This window comes from Catharus ustulatus, chromosome Z (assembly GCF_009819885.2).
Source record: "Catharus ustulatus isolate bCatUst1 chromosome Z, bCatUst1.pri.v2, whole genome shotgun sequence".
NCBI classification, from domain to species: domain Eukaryota; kingdom Metazoa; phylum Chordata; class Aves; order Passeriformes; family Turdidae; genus Catharus; species Catharus ustulatus.
Window position 1 is genome coordinate 67,808,382 of NC_046262.2, and position 18,402 is coordinate 67,826,783.

An 18,402-nucleotide genomic window follows, 5' to 3' on the forward strand; every position below is an offset into this window, starting at 1 on the left:
GCTTCCCAGAAAGAATAGAAAATTGTTACACAACAGGAAAATGAGCTTCTCTGTAGTGAAGGGAGAATTTACACTAACTTGCTTAGGTTTAAATTCATCTCACAGTGCACATTAGGAATGAGTCATCCAAGGGTTAAATGGAATAGGTTATTACAATGATGCAATGTGTCCTAAGAGGGTAACAGTAAGGCATGGCCATATTGCCATTCTACCAACAAAATCTGAAATTTAAATGCATGATCAGAATATATGCTTTTACTAATGTTTTTTCTTAACACCCAGACAAATTAGATACCTGAAACACTCTTAGATTCATCAAGGAGTAAAGTGGATTGGGAAGTTGGAGCTATTACAGTAATTTCACAATTATAAGCCACACCATTTTGACTAAAATTTTGCTCCCACTCCAGAAATGCGGCTTACACTCAGGAGAGGCGAATATATGAAAAAGTTTGGAAATTTCCAACCCCAGAAGTGCCAGCCAGGGTGCCAAGCTGAGCACCTGCCAGTAAAACCCAGGATTGCGCGATTGTTACAAATTGCACAGTGGGTGGAGGCGGCCTTAGTGCCAGCAGCACGGCCCAGGGGAGGCAGGGGCTCCCTCCTGCTGGCCCTGTGGCCTGGGGGGAAGGTGGGGGACTCCGTGCCCGCCTCCCACCAGTGCCATGGGAGCAGGCGGGCTCCATCCCCGCCTGCTGCCGCGGGTGCAGGGGTGCTCCTTCCCCACCTGCCGCCGCAACCGCGGGAGCGGTGGGGCTCCTTCCCCACCTGCCTCTGTGGGAGCAGGGGGGCTCCTTCCTCGCCTGCCGCTGTGGGAGCAGGGGGGCTCTATCTCCGCCTGCTGCCACAGGAGCGAGGGGGCTCCGTCTCCGCCTGCTGCCGCCTCCGCGGGTGCCGGCGGGCTCCGTTCCCGCCTGCTGCTGAGCGGCAACGCCGAGCTGGGCCACCTGGCCCTGTCAGCAGCCCCGAGCGGGCCGAGTCCGCCTGGCCCCGAGCCGAGCCAGTAAACCCCGCGATCCCATGATTCTGTTACTAACTGGCAACTTAGTTGCACGCAGGTCCTCACTGTGAACAACAGAGTGGCTTATATTCCGGTGTGGCTTATATATGGACAAAGACCTAAAGGTTGCCGACACCCTGAGCTGCAGCTTATAATCAGGTGCGGCTTGCAATCGTGAAATTACTTTACTTTTTTTTTCCAGTTTGCCACAGTAATGCCAAACTGCTTGGCAATGAAATGTAATGGAAGAGTATTGCTTAAGTATTCTCTGTTTTTGTCTGAAGGGCCCAACAGGGTGAGGGCCATTGCTCTGGCTTTGCAGTGTTTGGTTCAATGCAATGATCTTCTCTGACCTCAGACTCATGTTTACTATCTGCTGATTCTTGGTCTTTGCAGGCTTCAGGCGGAATCTGTACAGTGGGCATATTTTCTCTTTTGTAGGCATTTATTTCCTCTTCAGCAACAGAGTCTGGTTGGCTCGAATTATTAGATCTTTCAGATAAACCAATATAGTCATGGTCAAAAACTACTGCACCTTGTAGAATGTGATGGTTGTCTGTAAAAGGAAAATAGCCATTAGTTCAGATCCCTGAAGCCACACTTAAAATGCTAGTGAGGTGCGAACTTACTTTTCAAAACAATTTCCAAAAGAGGACAAGAATGTTGGAGTGACAGCAGATTGATAATGTGAACTTCCCAATTTCCCTCAGCATCAAATATGTGGCATCTTGTTACATCCACAAAATGATCCTTGTGATGATCTACATTTAGAGCTTTTCTTAGCATCAATGACTAGCTTGATGTCTACCATAGTCACCTACTGAACTAACAGATTGAATAAATGGATATGTAGATTCTTCCATTCTGTGCATGCACATGGATAAATGTGGTTTCTTCATGCTCTCAAAGGGAACTCTTCATGCAATACAGAAAAGGCATTCTTAAACCATAAAAAATTTTTAAAGTACAGTAGGTAAGTAAAAAAACCCCAAAAAACAAAAAAAACCCACAAAACCAAACCAACAAACAAACAAACAAACAAAAACCCACCAAAAAACCCCAAAAAACAAAACAAAAAAACCAAAACCAAACCAAGAAAAAAAAACCCAAACAAATATCCAAAATCAATCCCAGCCACGACCAAGACAGTCACTTCCTGAAAAAGGGAATTCTACATTTACACATTGCTTCAGTAGTATTCAGTAGTAAATGTTTAAGGGTCTAATACTACAAAGACTACTACTTCTAGCTTTTTATACAGTCACACAATTTACTAAAAATTATTGTAATAGCTGTTCATTATCTACATGTTTGATATGTATGTGACTTCCTTCTCATGCATCAGCAATTTAATGAGAAATTGGAAGGCACAGAGTGATCCTTCAAAAACAGTAGCAGCCTCGTGAAATGACATGCAATCAGTATTAGTTACAAAATCCGTAACTGATGACTGACAAATATTCCAGCTTGTTACACGAAAGTCCAGAACTGGTTTCAGCTTTGCAAATCTCTCAGCTTTAAGTGGTGATGGAAGAAATTACCATCTCTATGTTATTACATATTTACAAGAACCAAAGCTTGGCTACATGTGCCAATAGGGTGGGAACTGTTCTGCTCTTCAAGAACACCAAAGCAGAAAGCAGCTTGTTCTGTGACAGAACTCTTCTGTACACCAAGTATTTAATTTTTTAAAAAATGCCTCTGGTGACTCAAAGCATGAGCAGAAAAGAAGCAGCTGCCACTGTTTGATTTGTGAAAGGGCATGCTGAATATGTAAGACCAAGACCAGAAGCTGGTTATCCAAATCTTTTTCTAGCCATCCTACCACAGAGCATGACAATTTTATTTGCTCTGGTAAGAGAAACACTGACTTATTTAACAGGACAATTTAAAATGAACTAAAGTAATTCCAAAATCAGTTCTCTGATGTAGTCTTCCTATTTTTAGGCTTTAGAAGACACTCTAAAATTGTAGAACAGAAAACATTTCCATTGCCCAAGCGAAATTAATGTGAATCCTGCCTGCACCAAAACAGAAACACAGTCAGAAAATGCTCCTTGAACACAGTTCAGCCTGCGTATACTTTTACCGTGCTCTTATACTTCTATCCACTAGCATGATTAAAGCCAAACCAGTGATTTGAAGCACTTTAATGGAGTCTATTTTTAAAAAGACTTTGAAACATTATTAATGAACTCTGTTCCATGCTCTACATAGTTTGACGTCACTCACACTCACTTATTCTCCTTATACTCAAAAGTACAGCTATGACATTATTGTATGTGCTAATATAACTCCCACTGGTGAGTGAATGATACTTTTTCATTCTTATAACGTAACACCACAACAGAGACGTTAAAAAAAAAAAACCCAGCTTTTTTACATATATAAAAATACAAACTTAGCAAAAAGTTATATACACCTTTTTCACTGGACGCTCTTATATATGGCTTGAGATGAGACATCTTGATGGGTCTTTTCAGCCGGGATCCTGTGGAATCTCTTAATATTGCACAGCCATTTTCTGTGATGTAATCTACGACACAAGGACCAATCCATTCTGACTGGAAACGACCATCTTTCCACCAGTTTTTTCTTCGCCTGAGGACTTCATGACCAACTTTAAGTTGAAGGGTATTTAATTGTTTTGGCTTCCTTTTGACTGTGATTTTGGTTCTGATGTTTTGTTCATCTGAAGTTTTTTTATCTGCCTACGGAAAGATATGGGTAAATGATTTTTTTTTTTCCCCAAAAGTAATCATGCAATTTTGTAGCATTGGTTAACAGTGCTTAAGTAGGACATTGAGTGGTTTTTGGATGTGTGTACTTTGCAATTACGTGGGACTGACAAGTGATGAAGAAATTGCTTTTATCTTCATAAATCACCAGTCCACGGGCAATAGTTTTCGACTTCTCTATTCTGCTCTCTAAGTCAGACATAGTCAGACATTTCTGACAATAGGTCTCTGTTAAGGTTACTTCCCCCAAATACAAGTGAGATGTGTTACACTGAAATCAAGGGATCATAGGAGAAGGAAAACAAACTAAAAACCACCATTCAAATCCCTACATAATTTTAAAAGGTTAGCTAGTTATACTTTACGCCTGAGACCTTTTCATCTTTATCTTGTCTTCTTACTAGTAAAATTCAAATACATAACATTCACCTGGCAATCTGAGGTTTTCTCTTCTTCCAGTGCTTGACTGAGTTTTTTAGTTGCTTCAAATATTTTGGCAAAATTACTGTAGTCTCCTTCCACACGTATATTAACAGGATCACGAACATGTGGGTTACGGTTGAACATTTGGAAATATGGGGTGTTTTGATCAGGCACCTATTTATATAGGAAACAAAAGCAAGCAAATTTAGCATACAGCTTTGCAGACATTTTGTAAGACATCAGTCAAAAGAAGAAGAACCTTCACATACCAAATTTGTCAGATTGAAAGCATAGGCTATAGCAGACAAATGTTCATCCCAATCATTTGGATGGTCTATACAATACTTGTTAAGGAAGGTTTTGATTGTCTTGGACATGCTTTCATTTACATCATCTGTCTGAGGATAAGGCAACACAATTTGTTTCATTCCAAACAGTGCAAACAGTTCTTCATTTATCTTCAAAAGAAGAAGAACACAAATAGTAAACATTTCCCCTGTTCTGCATCTCATTTCAAGTAAAAAAAACCTCTTTAAAAAGTTTATTGAAAAGTTTTTCACCCCTTTTGTTGATATGATGGTGACTGGGGAAAATCTTGCATACATATTGGCACCAAGCACACCATGTGAATGACAGCTAAAGCCGTAAGGTTTAGGAGCAAGTGATTGATGGTTCCTAACCATATTTTTACCACTTAACTCGATCTGTCATTACCTCCATATCACAGTCTGATGACTTCATCATCTCTGAGAGGAACAAAGTGCAATAAGTCCTTCATAATCACTATAAGCCAATGTCAAAAATACCCTTAGCTATCGCTATACTAAGTAATATATTATAATATATAATACCTAGCTATTGCTGTACACAACAACTGCACAGTGTGCAAATTTATGCCAGTTCAAGTGAGTGACAAAACCTGCATTATGACAGGAAATAATTTTACCGTGTTCTTTTTACAAAGAATAAAGCCCTGGGAAACACTGGATAGCATTACAATTACAAATAATTGGTTTGACATTTTTGGTATGTGCGAACTTCTTTACCTTTTTAATGAAAGAAAAAAATACTAAACTCTTTCTCAAAAACAATCTAAAATTCAAATCTAATATAAGGGAAAATGTTGTGGGGATTTTTTGAGGGATAAAACAACAACAACAAAAAGATATTAACCAGCTGTGTAAATAATTACCTGATAAACAAACTCTTTCCCTTGAGCAATAGGCATCTTTTGAGGTGGCCCATATAAGAAAAACACATTTATGATTGCCTTAGCAATTTCAGCTGCTGAAGTGTCACGCAGTGGTAAGGTAACAGTCCATCTTGTAAACAAATCTGTCATAATTATGATGTATTTGTGACTTCTGCTGGTAACACTGAAAGGTCCCATTAGCTCTATAGTGACTGCTGTCCATGCGTCCTCTGCTTTGATAGGGTGTTTTTTTGGCACTCTGGTGGCTGTGTTCTTTGCCACCTGGCAATGCTGGCAAGCATACACCTAGAGAAAACAGCAGGGAAGATGTTATCGTTAAAAAGCGATGGTGAGGTGATGATAACAGTCAGAATCATATATCTCCACTACTTCTCTGTAAATCAGGTCAGACCATGCAATGCAAAACAAATCTGTCATCTTTCTTACAATTTTTTACCCTTAGATTTTCCAGAAACAGCATAAAAACAAAAAAACCCTAAAAATACTGAAGGTCAGGAGAGAAACATGTAAAAGAACTCATAGCTGAATTCTCTCCATTCTGAAAACACTGTGCTCTTTCAAGTTTACAGTGCAAATTTTAAAACCCATTACTAACTGTAAATCATAAAGGAAAGGTGATGCAGCAAGCCAATAGCAACAATAATTTGGCCTTAAAGAACATTTACATACAGTTTCCTGAAAGATCAAATTCTGCTAGGGGTTCCTTCCCCTGTATCTTTGGGTGAAGGAAAAAGAACTTTCCCAAGCTTTGATATGTTTAACTCTTTCCTGGACATGCCTAATTATAAAGCAGAGACATCATTTTCATCTCCTGGCAGTACTCTGGTCACACATCCTTCTGATGGCACAGTGCATCATAACAAAAATATGTGAGAGTCCTTGCACAAGAAATATCTCTCAGGGACCAAACCAAAAGAGATTATGGGTCTCCATCACACCATAGTGTGTGCAAGTGTGTTACAAGCTAGCAGTAAAAGAGAGAGTGAAACGCAGAAGGAGAAAAACGCAGAAAGAGTGCATTGCCAAGATGACCAGTTGTAGTGTGATTGCAAGCTAACATTTCCTCTTCAGGAAACAGCCTGGGTACTTTCTGTATCACAGTTCATAGGATTACCAAACATTTGTAATAGACTACATAAAGTAAGCTATGAAGTCATACCCACTGCTTGACATCGTTTGTTACAGAGGTCCAGTAGTAATTAGTCTCCACTAAAGTCAGTGTTCTTGATATACCATGATGAGTGCCAGCAGCATTTTTGTGGCATTTCTCGAGGACCTTTTTCTTCTCTTCATCTGAAACAATTACCAGGCGCATTTGTTTTCTGTCTTTTCCAACATAGAACAACTTGTTTTCTGAAAGAAGTACCAGCAAATTATAAGCAAGTGCTTTGTTTTCTGTTTAGTTTACTAAACTACTGAGCATGATTCAGAATAGAACTTATTACAATAAGTTCACTTGGTGTAAACATAGCATTTTTTGTTTACAAACATTTGAGTTATTTCCTCTGAAGAGATGTTAGTTCAGCCAAGTTTATCTGGACACAAAAAGTTACAAGGCCAAGTTAGAATGCAAACAGCATTCCCACAGGAAGTATGAAACACAAACTAACATTGGGGTTGAAAAGGGAAGGTAGGAGTGCTGAAGCTGTTGTTTGTGAAGTTGTTGGGTGCCTGCCAGCAACGTGACACTGATAGTCAGATTTACCTCCGCTATGCCTTCTCTCTACACAACATTGGCAGTTTCGATGGGATTGAGATAGCACAGCAGGACTGCAATTAAGACAGGAAGGGCCTGGAAGTGACTCAGGTGACTGATGGCAAAGTTGTCCTTGCACTTCTGCCCAGCCATCCCCCAGACTGGATGGAGCATTCCTCGTCTCTAGCTGCAGATCTATCTCCCTTTCTGTAAGCCTTTCAATTATGGATTGCAGTGACTACATATTTCTACAATATATAAAACAAGGTTTTGCTTTCATACAGATAAATAAACCTGTCCTGGACTAAAGCAGTTTGAGCTTCCATTTCTACAAACATCCTGTTATATATTAACCAGGGATTTGAGGAGCATTTGTCTCAGAGAATGTTTATTAAAATCCAGAATGCTACAGAGCACGATCTCACTTTTTTTTTCATGTTAGCAAATCTTCACCTTAATATCTATTTTTAGCATAATTGAGAGGAAAAAAATTGGGGGGAAACAACGAGGGGAAAACAACAACTGAGAAAAAAAAGTTTTACCCTTGAAAACAAATTTTTTGGAAGCTCTCCTGATTCCACTTCTTTCACTTGATAATGTTGTGGGATGATATTCCCCTGTTTGCTTGTAGTATGCAATCTGCTTCAGGTGGAGCCCACCATTTTTTCCACTACGAACCATTGCCAATCTGAACAAAATGCACAGAATTTATTAGATAAATTGTCAGTGAAGCACATCTTCAAGTTTTTACTGATTTCCTTGTACCTCTGAGGCATCCTGGTTACGTAGCCTCTAGGTTACACCATCCATTATACATGTCCACCATCAACTTTAGCAACAAGAAACACTGCTTGAAACACTAATTTTGTTCCAAGCAGAGTTGGTTTTGTCAAACTATACTTTAAAATTTCCACACAAGAGACTTCTGCTACACTCATTGGACAGGGAAAAGAAATGGTATCAGAGAGAAAGAAATTGTTCTTCTCATTCTTGGATACCTCTCAAATTCAGTTGTACTGGAGACTGTCCAAACATCTACCTTGCTAAGAAAAATCTCCATCGACAAATAGGAAAAAAAATAACTTCCCAGAGAGAAACCAGGGGAATTTTTTTTCACTAATTAATCAGACAATTAGATTTTGAAATTTCAAATCAGACTCTGCATGCAAGATAAAAATTCCTTCCTTGACACAGGCTGACTTCCCTGATAACATTAATAAGCAATAATGTCATTAGTAAAATGGGCCACTGACACAGAACATACTTGGGTTTAGCAAGAGTAACATCAAAATAATTATGTAATAATAAAAAGTGAAATATTCACAGGCAGGATTATTGATGCAGCCTCTCCATGACTTGAGTGGTTTGGATTTTTCTGTTGGGGTTGGGGGCTGGGTTTGTTCTCTTAGTCTTCCCTCCTCTGTGGAGAATTTTTCCCATTATCATGCTAAGGAAGTCTGCAGGGCGGCTCTCCCAGCTTTGCTCAAGAGAAAGGGTGGGGGCTGTCTCCTTTCCTGGCAGGTTTTGGGGGTCTGAGAGGTTGGTCGTTTTTTTCCTTGGGACACTCGCTGTCCGAAACGCGGAGGAGTGAAGTTCTCTGCGGTCGGATTTGCCCTGCACCCTGCCCTGCTACAGCCGCCTGCTTCTGAGACCACGGCTGAGCACCGGGACCCAAACGGTGAGCGGAGAGCCTTCCTTCACCCTTCTCCCACCTGGGACACGGCCCCGCAGCCTCTGCCTCCCTGCTCCCGCCTGCTGCCGCCGCGGCTCCGAGGGCCATGCCCTGCTCCGCCCACTGGAACCGTGCAGAGGAAGAGAGTGTCTGTGACTGGAAACGGGACTGGAACTAAGTTATTTGTTCTTTTTTGTCGCTGATTTTCATAGCTGATGTTGTTCTTGTTTGTCTTGTAGATATATTAGTAAAAGAACTGTTATTGCTAAACCTTTATCTTTGCCTGAGAGCCCTTTAATTTCCAAATTATAATAAATTGGAGGGAGGGGATTTTCACTCTCCATTTCAGAGGAGCTCCTGCCTTCTTTTCTTGGCAGTACCTGTCCTCCAAACCAGGACATTTTCCAAATCTGTTCCAGCAGCATAGATGAGGCAGTAGTTTAGTCCTGTTCTTGTCAATGGCTGCAGGAACAGGATCAAGCTTGGGGTCAGCCATGTCATAATTTTATAGTGAATACTGGTTATCCACAGCATTAAGTAAATTTCTTCCTTATCCTGCCACTGTTCCAGTGCCAGACTGTGACAATACATAGTCTGCTAAAAAGAGTAATTAGCTTGTCTGCCACATGTGCTAAGTGGCTTATAATTATGGGGAAGCGACAACATTCAGACACTCTAGAATGCACATCATCTCATTACATGGCGATGTTATTCAAAAACAGAATGTGTCAGACTTTTTTTTTCAATTTACAGATTCTCACCTTTACTATGCTGATGTTATTCAAAAACAGAATGTGTAAGATAAGATGTCTATTTTTCAGTTTACAGATTCTCACCTTTACTATGCTGGTAGTGGGAAGAATCACTCTAAAGAGTGATTATGCCTACTTTCATTTCATCCTTTCCTCCCAGAAAATAAAACGCTACATGTTGTTTTTGGAGCCTGCACCCTGAGCTAAGTGCTGCTGTTAGCAATGGCAAATGCATGACATGAACTTCCCATTCAAAAAGTGACAAGAATTTTGCCTCACTGAATAATTCATTTTATGCAACCTAGAGCTGGTTTTCAAAACAAGCCAAGTCTCTTGTCATATAGCCATAGAGTGTTAAAGTAAAATTTTCATTCCTGAGAGAACTAACACAGATGTACTTTCCAATACCATGATCTCACCTGTGAAGAAAGAGGGTGTTTCAGAACAGGGAAGGAGAGGAGCCAGAACACAGGACTGTTCTGACACAGCAGTTTCGTGTAATTTTATATCTGACAGCACACGCTAAACCAACCCACTGAGCTGGTAACTTGGATAACTAACAGCAGAACAGGAGGTGAGGCTACCATGAAGTAAATTCATGTCTCTGTTGTTTAAAATAAGTCAATTAACTAGTATTTCTGACAGTAAAAGAGCATTGGTGAAGGGCAGTTAAAATATCCCAACTGCCAGGGGCACACACTCAAGTTTTACTTAGGGGTTTCGTCCATGCCAGTCCAGCACTTAATTTACCTGAAGTCAAAACTAGCCCAGCATGAACTGTCACTTAACCACAGGGATGATGGACTCTTTTGGCTTGACACAGACTTGCACACATGGGAAGAGAAGATGTTACAGAACATTCTTTGTTCTTCCAGTACTTTTGAAACTTGCCTGAAACAGCAAATATTCTCCATGGAGGCCAAAATTGCCCATTTTAATAAAATGAAGTTGCACAGCAACAAGATCTTTCTAAGCAGGACCACAGCATACACTTAAGCTAAGCAGACATTCTATCCTACAACGGCAGTTTCTGTTAAAAGTGTTTTGAAGAGCTTAGGTAAGCCAATTAAGAAAGAATTCACCATGTATGCACCCGCACACATTAATTTAGTAGGATCCTGATCCAGCAAACTGGTAAGTTCTTAAGTCTGCTGGACTGCTATCTATTATGCTTCCTTCCTGGATATTTAGTTTCTTGTGCCCTTACTGATTTTTTTCCCCCACTATCTAATTTACTTTGTTTGGCCTACTCCTAAAAAATGCCAAACAAAACAGCCCTGAAAAGAACAATTTATAAAATCTTCTGGTTTTCTTGTTTATGCAGATAATTAATATGCTATGTCTCTCAATGCTCCTTATGCATCTGGTAGTCTAAAAATAGAAGATAAAAAATCATCTATCCATTTTTAGTACCTTTGAAGCTCAAAAAGTATACACTGTAAAGTATTTTAGCAAGGAGAATGAAACTTCCATATAACCAGAGGTCTTTTGGCATTACTGGCTTAGCCAAAACAGTCACCCCTGCTAACACTCAGGTATTTCATTTTTTAATGCCCACTTTCTCCTACACACAAATACAATCCTAACTCCAAAAGTATTTAGCCCAGCTTTTGACCAATCCCCCTACCTGTGACTGTTGTTCTACAAGAAAGAGAAATTGCCTGTGGAGCCCTGGATCACAGTCACATAATGATTTGTGTTGGGCCAGACTTTAAATATCATAAGCTGCCATGGTCAGGGACACCTTCCACTAGACGAGGTTTCTCAGAGCCCCAAATCTACTTGGGCTCAAACTCTTCCAGCTTTTCTGGGCAACCCGTGCCAGTGCCTCACCATCCTCTCAATAATTTTTTCCCCCTAATATCTGATCTAAACTTGCTCTCTTTCTTTGAATATATTCCTCCTTGTCCAATCAGTAAATGTTCATGTAAGAAGTCCCCCTCTAGCTCCTTTACAGGCTGTCTTCAGTTTACAGCTTCAGAACACCGTTTTTTTTAACCCAGGTGCTTCCAAAAAAGTGTAAATCAGACTAACAGACTCGCCTACATTCCTCCCTGGTTTTGCAAGGGTGACAGAAGGTTGGGGCGGGTGCCGACAAGGCCGAGTGGGTACACAGGCTAAGTTGCGCCTCGCTGCCCGCCGTAGCGCCAGGCACCATCCAGAACGCCCACCAGCGATTCCTCTCGGGAAGGCCCCTCCTCGTTCCCGCCCACTGCGCTACACAACCCAGCGTGCATCGCCCCAGCGCACGGCATGCTGGGAGCGGCGATTGTGAGCGACCGTTCCCTGGGCCTCGCACCCTGCGCATGCACAAAGCAAAGCCAACGCGACCTTTTTGCTTCCCGCGACCGCCACCCACCGCCCTCTCGGCCCGGCGGGCACAGCCGGGAACATCCGCCGTGCCGCGGGTACGCACCTGCTCCGGCAGAGGTATCGGCAAGGCTCGTCGTCGGGGCCACAGTTTCCTGGCTTAGACCAACCACAGCGACGGCGCTGCCGGCGCCGCGAGACTTTTGTAGCGCCTCCGGAAGTGGCGGGAGGGAGGGGAGGGGGCGGGGTAGCGGCGACACCGCCTCCTAGGGGGACTGCGGGAACCGCCGCGGGCAGGTGAGGCGGCCTCTGCCTTCTTCCTTTCCGTCTTTTCCTTTCTTTCCATTCCTGGCCTAGCTGGGACTTAGCTAAGCAGCGCAGTGGCTGAGGCGAGTAGGAGTTCCGTGAGAAGCGGTGTCGCGGGGGGCGGGCAGCGGAGGCGGTGCGGCGGGCATGGGCTCCGCACCGGAGCGCGGGCTGGGCAGAGTCCCGCGTGCTCCCCTGCCGGTTCTTCGGGCACGCCCAAGGCTGCACGGCCCGCGCTTTGTATCTGGGTCGTTCTACTCTCGGACAGGGTTTCGCTGAAGCAGCGGCGGTGCCGCACACAGGGTATGTGGGGTTTCAGCGTGCGGTGCTGTCAGTGCAAGGTGAAGCGTTTTGGTACAGGTGAATGCGGGGTGAAAGTTAGTTTGTGCCTAAACGGGGATGAGGAGGGAAGCGATAGAGCATCTCTTGTAGCTCTGCGTTGGAACACTCCGTTAACATCCCAAAAATTGATGATAAATTCAGTATCAAATAAGTTGGAGCAAGGGAGATAATCTGTCTGTAATCAAAATAGGGGGTAGGCGGTGGGGAGGGGAGCAGCAGCACCCCCAATGTTGAGAATTGATTACATGTCAGGAACAGAGATGAGAGAGATGTAAAGACTGCATGTCCTGCGTGACATTTATCTTTGTTTTCGTTGTGTTTTCCAGAACGTGGCAACTTTATAGGGTATTGGTTGGCTCTGAAAATGCTGGGGGTTTGTCACTTCTATTGTTTCCCGGTAGCTGGTCACAAGCAGTAAGACTGGTGTATATCAGTATCATAACCGCAAGGAAATAAGTTGTTTTCTTTCACGTACAAACTACTTCTACTACTGGTGTACCCTTCACAGCTTTTTGTAACAGTGTTTCTGCATTGTTGTATGGGTCTTTTTAAGCGCTGTTTTCCTCTATCTGTTTAGCCTGTATCTTTCCATCTTTTCTGCATCCCTTCTGTATCATCTTCATACTCTTAAGTAACAAGCCGAGGTTCTTTTTTTTCCCCTGAAGTATCAAAATTCTTAAGGAATCCATCTTTATCTTGGTGAACAATCAGTAACAAAACTTGTTATTCTTGTTATGTAAAACTTTTTTTTGTGATATATGGTGATATAATATGCCTCTTATGGTTCAGTTTGTGAGAAATTCGAATTTTTATACTGATTGGCATGGTTGTCTGATTCTTTCTATGGAAGACACTTTCACTCTTCTGGCATCTGTGATTAGAACAAATCAGGCATCCAGAGGCTGAGCCAAATGAACTTGGGTACAGGTTTTTTTTTTGCAAAACCTCTTGTCTCAGCAAAGCTGAAGTAAAGTTCTTTGTAAGAATGTGAAGAAGCTCTTTTGATATCTGTGAGTGGGATCTCTTAAAATTTTGGAAACCAGTGTTCCTGTAATATTCAAACTTGTCTCAAGTATAAATGACTTTATGTGATTTTGTGTTTGACAGAGTTTGATTTAGAAAGGAGCTTAGAGGTTAATGAATATGAAGGTTATCTATTTTGTGGCTGTGCAGATGACACTTAAAACATATGCCAGATGTCAGTTTGTGTAGTTTGCCAGTTTAAAATAACGCTGCTTTTCTCTCTGGAAGGTAAGAGAATGATATTTATCAGATGGGTTTTTCTAGACTTCTAAGGCTGTTTTAACACTTCTATTGAAGGATAGTAATGGTTTATTTTGCGGTGTCAGCTGGAGATTTGAAATATACCTGTGACACTGCAATATTTGGAGATAAAACTCAGTTTTATATGTGCTGAAAAGTCAGTGTTTTGTTGGTGAAATGTTAGGGAATAATAAGTTTAGGTCAGGAAAAGATCCATTGAAAAGTTATTTCACTTTAGGTTTGGTAATTCTAAATTGCTGAAAATACTTTGCCTTACTAACTATATAATTACTGGGAGACATAGGGAAATCAGCCAAGTAATTATTGTTTGAAAACTGGAGCTGTTGTGCTTTAAGATGAGACGTCTTATTTTTCAACAACCTAGAAGGCATGTATTTCCTTACTACAAAGCTGGCCTCTTAACAGATTCCTCCTGGCTTACATGGCATGGCACAACTCTTCCCAGTTTTCTGTCCCCTAAGATACTGTAATACAGAGGATCAAGGTTGAATGTTACTTTTGGTACAGACATCCATCATTCTTGGAAAATAATAAGGGTCCATAGAAAAAGATTTAGGCAAATGAAGCTTGTTAGCTAGCCTAGCTATATAGAATTTCAAGAAATGTTAGGTACTCATGAGGAGAGTTGTTTCCAGTAGAAAATGCCAGTAGGGTGGGTATTTCTAGATTCCTGATGCTTGAGAGTAGGTGCTTGGAAGTGTCTCATTGGTAAGATTTGGCGGACTAAGGACCTTTCTTCTGCTTGGAATGCCAATCAGCAAGCCCTCGACTGTGAAAAGCAATCCAGAGGCTGACTTGAAAAAAAAACAAACCAAAAAAACAACAGCAAAACAACCAAAAAAACTTGACAAAAACCCACTTAGTGGATGTCACCTTCTCAAGGCGTGGCGACCTGATTCTGGCCCGGCACGGTGACCCAACCACAGGGCCACTCGGTCCAAATGCTCCTGACACCAATGTGGTGGAAAAACAAATGGCGTTTATTGAGGGGTCACAAGGGTTCTTATAGCTTGGGTAGTTAGTGTCACTTCCTCCTGCTTACGTCAGCAAGGTACATCCAGGTACAGGGCAGGGGTCTGGCTGCAGAGGGGGGTGTGTCCTAACTGACCGTACAGCCCGGTATCTTCCGCACGCATGTCCCTAACTCTCTGCAGTGGTAGATGGAGAAAGTGAAGTTGGGTTATGATAGCCTAGTGGTTAGAAGTTGAATAGAACAGGACAAATACTATCACTGTTCTCTCCTGTATCAGAGGTTTCAACTCCGTTTTCTGTTAATCAGAAGTGTGTCCTAACCACCAAGCTGAAAAGTGTGTGGGTAAAAGCATCTGCATCCATACATTACTGCCGAAGATGGAGTGTAAGTAACAGAGCAGTTAGATATTTTTCCCCAGAAAACACATTAACTGGCCAGCAGGTTCTTACTAAGCAGAACTGTGGTGCAAATGATGCCTTGGGTTTTAGCGTTGGTATTTTTCAGATTATCTGCTGCTTGGTGTGTAACTCTGAAACTTCATATTAGGTGTTAATTTGTTCTCTTCACAGGGTAGTTAGACGAAACAATCCCTTCCTAGCTAGAGAATCAAGGACAACCGTTACCCAAAAAGCATAAGCAATAGGGAAGGGAAGTTCCGGGAAGGGAAGGGAAGTTCTGGGAAGGGAAGGGAAGTTCCGGGAAGGGAAGTTCCGGGAAGGGAAGGGAAGTTCCGGGAAGGGAAGGGAAGTTCCGGGAAGGGAAGTTCCGGGAAGGGAAGGGAAGGGAAGTTCCGGGAAGGGAAGTTCCGGGAAGGGAAGGGAAGGGAAGGGAAGGGAAGGGAAGGGAAGGGAAGGGAAGGGAAGGGAAGGGAAGGGAAGGGAAGGGAAGGGAAGGGAAGGGAAGGGAAGGGAGCCAGGGGATTGAGACTTGATGACCTGGAGCTGTGGTTGGACAATTGACCCCAGTATGTAGGTGAACCAAAACTTATAAAAGTGTAAAAACACATGGACGGGAGCCATCTTGGATTCAAGCTGTGTGCAGCCCTGACCAGGCTCTTCTACTGCCCAAGGTGTATCCTTTTAGGCCTTTCAGTAAATACCTATTTTATTCCTTTTAACTCTTTCTAGTCTCTGTTCCAGATCAGCTTTTCTAGGCACTACTCCAGCATAGGGTTCGCTGTGGGCTGCAGGTAGATCACTGCTATGCTGTGGACCTCCATGGGCCTACACGGGCATAGGCTGCTTTACAGTTGGCTGTTGGGCAATCTCTAACTGTCTGGAGCATTTCTTGCATGCCCTTTCTCATGAATTGGGGTTCTGCAGAGTTCTCTCAGTTGTTCTCACCTTTCTCAGCTGCTCTGCAGTGTTCTTTACCCTTTCCTAAATGCCTTATTAGCAGAGGCATCACCAGCATGGCTGAGGGGCTCAGCTTTGGGCAGCAGCAGGTGCATCTTGGAGCTGACTGGAACTGGCTCTGTCAGATACGGGGACAGTTTCTGATCCCCCTGCTGCAGCCCGCTCACTGTCAGAACCTTACGAGGGAAACCCAATGCAGACACTTTCCTGTGGAGGCTGATGGTCCAACTGAGAAAGAGTCTGCCTCCCTCCCCTGGCAGGAATGCCCTTGCAGCATGGTTAAGAAAAGTTACTCCCAGCATGCCTCCCTGTTCCATGTAGAGTGTTTGTACCCCATTGGTCCTTCCTCCTTTGTACCACCCCTGTGCCCTCGTATGTTGATTCGTATGTTGCTCTACCCCACCCCCTAGCTTTCCTATATAAACCCTAATCCCTCAGGTACTTTGGGTTAGTTTGTCCCTGGTTGTCCCTGGTGAAGGGGGTTAATAAACTTCGCGTTGTATCACTGTGCGTGGCTGCCGTGTTTTTCTCCGGCATTGGCCAAAGTGGGGGTTTCACAAAAGGGCTGATCATTCCGCCTGGAAGCAAGGACGTGCCTGTGTCTACAGGACGTCCTTCTCAGGATGCTTCCTCAGAAGGTCACAGCACTCCACCACCGCTCCCGGCTGCGACACTTACCTGGCAAGGAAGACCCTTTTATTCTCAAGGTTTTCTGAGATTTCTGTACAGTGAAACTGGAAGATGGATAGTCTCTTTTTGAATGGGGACTGCTGTAATTTTTCTGGTGGAGTGTGCTGGTTATGCATTGAAGGCACCTGGGGGCAAGGCGTACTTAAAAGAATTTTTCCATGAGAACTTCCTCTGTGTATTGATGAGACCAGCTGGAGGATGGTTTAGTTGTTCACAGCCTGAGAAACCAATTAGAGAAGTTAGTTCGCTCCATGAATCCACATTTTTAAAGCAAGTAAACCCCAGGAAAAACCGTCTTTCATTTCCAACGTTTCACAAGGTAACAGCAGCCAACCCGGGCTTCTTCCCATGTGGACCGGGCTGGGCAGGAGTAGGCTCGGGAGGCTGCTGGGCCCCGTTTTTTAACCAGGGGCTGCGATGGTGAGGGGGAGGAGAGGGCCATGGCTAAAATCGTAGCCTTCCCCCCGCCCCGGCATGGCCGCTGCTCGGCGGGGCCCTGTTCTGCCGCCGGCTCGGAGCAGTCGTGGGGTGGCGGAACCCGCCCAGCCGCCCGTGCAGCCTGTGGGAGAGGAGACAGCTGAGCCACGTTTAGGTGAAGCCCCTCCAGGCCTTGCTTCGTGGGCAAGGTAAAGACGGGTGCCAGCCGTCAGCCCTCTCCCAGCTCTCCAGTGTGGCCTGAGTGTCCTGAGATCCTGGCACCGTTCCAGCATAGCCAGATGCAGCTCCCTACATCTTCTGTGTGAGATTTTAATTTCCAGTGCTCAGATAAGACTTACAGACCTTCAATCCTTTCTTGAGTAAGAAGAAAAAAGCCAGAAAGGATACGCTAAAGGCAGTAAAGCAGAAGCAGAGTTTTAGATGGAAGGAAAATGAGGAGACGTTGTGAGGGGTGGCTGAAAAATCTTATTATAAGCTGTAAGGGTGGACTACGCTACACTAAAAATTCCTATAAACCGTGGAAAAAGTCGTGAGGGGTTGAAGTGTTCGGGAGATCCTTTGCCCTGAAGGAAAAAGGGGATCTTGAGGTTTTGCTATTGTGGAGAAATATTAGCAGGCATTGACTATAACATTATTTGTGTTAAGAAATATTGGGATAAAGCTGTTCAATAATTTTTTTTAGATTTAGTCCATCTCAGTAAAGTGCTGACAGCTACTGCTCAGCATCTCACATGATGCGTGGTGGAACAGAACCACATCTGTATGTAAATGTTAATTTTTTTATTATTGATTACATGTCACAGGAGAAATTTTGTGTTTAAATTCTGTCCAGTTTTAAGTTGAAGAGAATATGTATCTCTTGCTGTGTAAGGTGCAGCAGTAAACAAGTCGCCTATGGTTTACTGTCTTCAGCAGCTTGTGTTTGGCATCCTTTTCCTCTTTTTCTGCCTTTTGACTATCCTTTCTCTATTCCTTGTTACAGTAGTTTCACGAATACAAGCCGCACGGATTATAAGCCGCACCCCCGGTGCCTCGACAATGTTGCTGTCTTTGTCAATAGATAAGCCGCACCCCGAATATTAGCCGCACTTTCGTTCGTCGCGAGAATCCGTGCGCAGCTTTCACAAATTGGCCAATTAGTAACAGGATCGCGGCATAGCGGGCTTTACTGGCTCGGGGCGGGGCCAGGCAGGCTCGGCCCGCTTATGGT

At 43.2% G+C, this 18,402-nt stretch overlaps 2 protein-coding genes across 22 annotated transcripts in view; one reads left to right on the top strand and one right to left on the bottom strand.

The window, feature by feature from the left end:
• Window positions 1-1,132: 1,132 nt before the first annotated feature.
• GIN1 (gypsy retrotransposon integrase 1) lies at window positions 1,133-12,018 on the bottom strand. 3 transcript variants are annotated; one of them, XM_033084675.1, is made up of 8 exons: window positions 11,911-12,018; window positions 7,613-7,758; window positions 6,534-6,667; window positions 5,354-5,659; window positions 4,431-4,619; window positions 4,168-4,335; window positions 3,423-3,711; window positions 1,133-1,556 (listed from the first exon to the last, which is right to left on the bottom strand). In XM_033084675.1, exons 2-8 carry the CDS (start codon window positions 7,749-7,751, stop codon window positions 1,258-1,260), a joined length of 1,524 nt encoding a protein of 507 aa, XP_032940566.1. In that variant the 5' UTR covers window positions 7,752-7,758; window positions 11,911-12,018; the 3' UTR covers window positions 1,133-1,257. The 3 variants fall into 3 exon arrangements, with proteins under 3 accessions (XP_032940566.1, XP_032940565.1, XP_032940567.1); XM_033084674.1 differs by having other exon boundaries at window positions 6,534-6,727; XM_033084676.2 differs by lacking the exon at window positions 7,613-7,758 and having other exon boundaries at window positions 6,534-6,727; window positions 11,911-12,017.
• The window catches only part of PPIP5K2 (diphosphoinositol pentakisphosphate kinase 2), a 57,057-nt gene continuing 50,296 nt past the window's right edge, over window positions 11,642-18,402 (top strand). For 7 of the 19 annotated variants that reach the window (XM_033084646.2, XM_033084648.2, XM_033084655.2 and 4 more), the window contains exon 1: window positions 11,733-11,924. In XM_033084646.2, the coding sequence (XP_032940537.1) occupies window positions 11,748-11,924 (177 nt within the window). In that variant the 5' untranslated portion in view covers window positions 11,733-11,747. Of the gene's footprint in view, window positions 11,925-12,044; window positions 12,102-18,402 lie in introns of those variants that run through there. The other 12 variants (XM_033084643.2, XM_033084647.2, XM_033084649.2 and 9 more) reach the window with 6 other exon arrangements.

What these genes read in the sequence shown, in the direction of transcription:
- GIN1 (XM_033084674.1), bottom strand. Translation starts at nt 7,751, where the DNA reads ATGGTTCGTAGTGGAAAAAATGGTGGGCTCCACCTGAAGCAGATTGCA. An exon ending in GGAAAGAGTTTGTTTATCAG is followed by an intron (nt 4,620 to 5,353) that starts GTAATTATTTAC and finishes CTTCTTTTGAAG; the next exon opens with ATAAATGAAGAACTGTTTGC. An exon ending in AAGAGCGTCCAGTGAAAAAG is followed by an intron (nt 1,557 to 3,422) that starts GTGTATATAACT and finishes TTCCTTTTACAG; the next exon opens with ACAACCATCACATTCTACAA.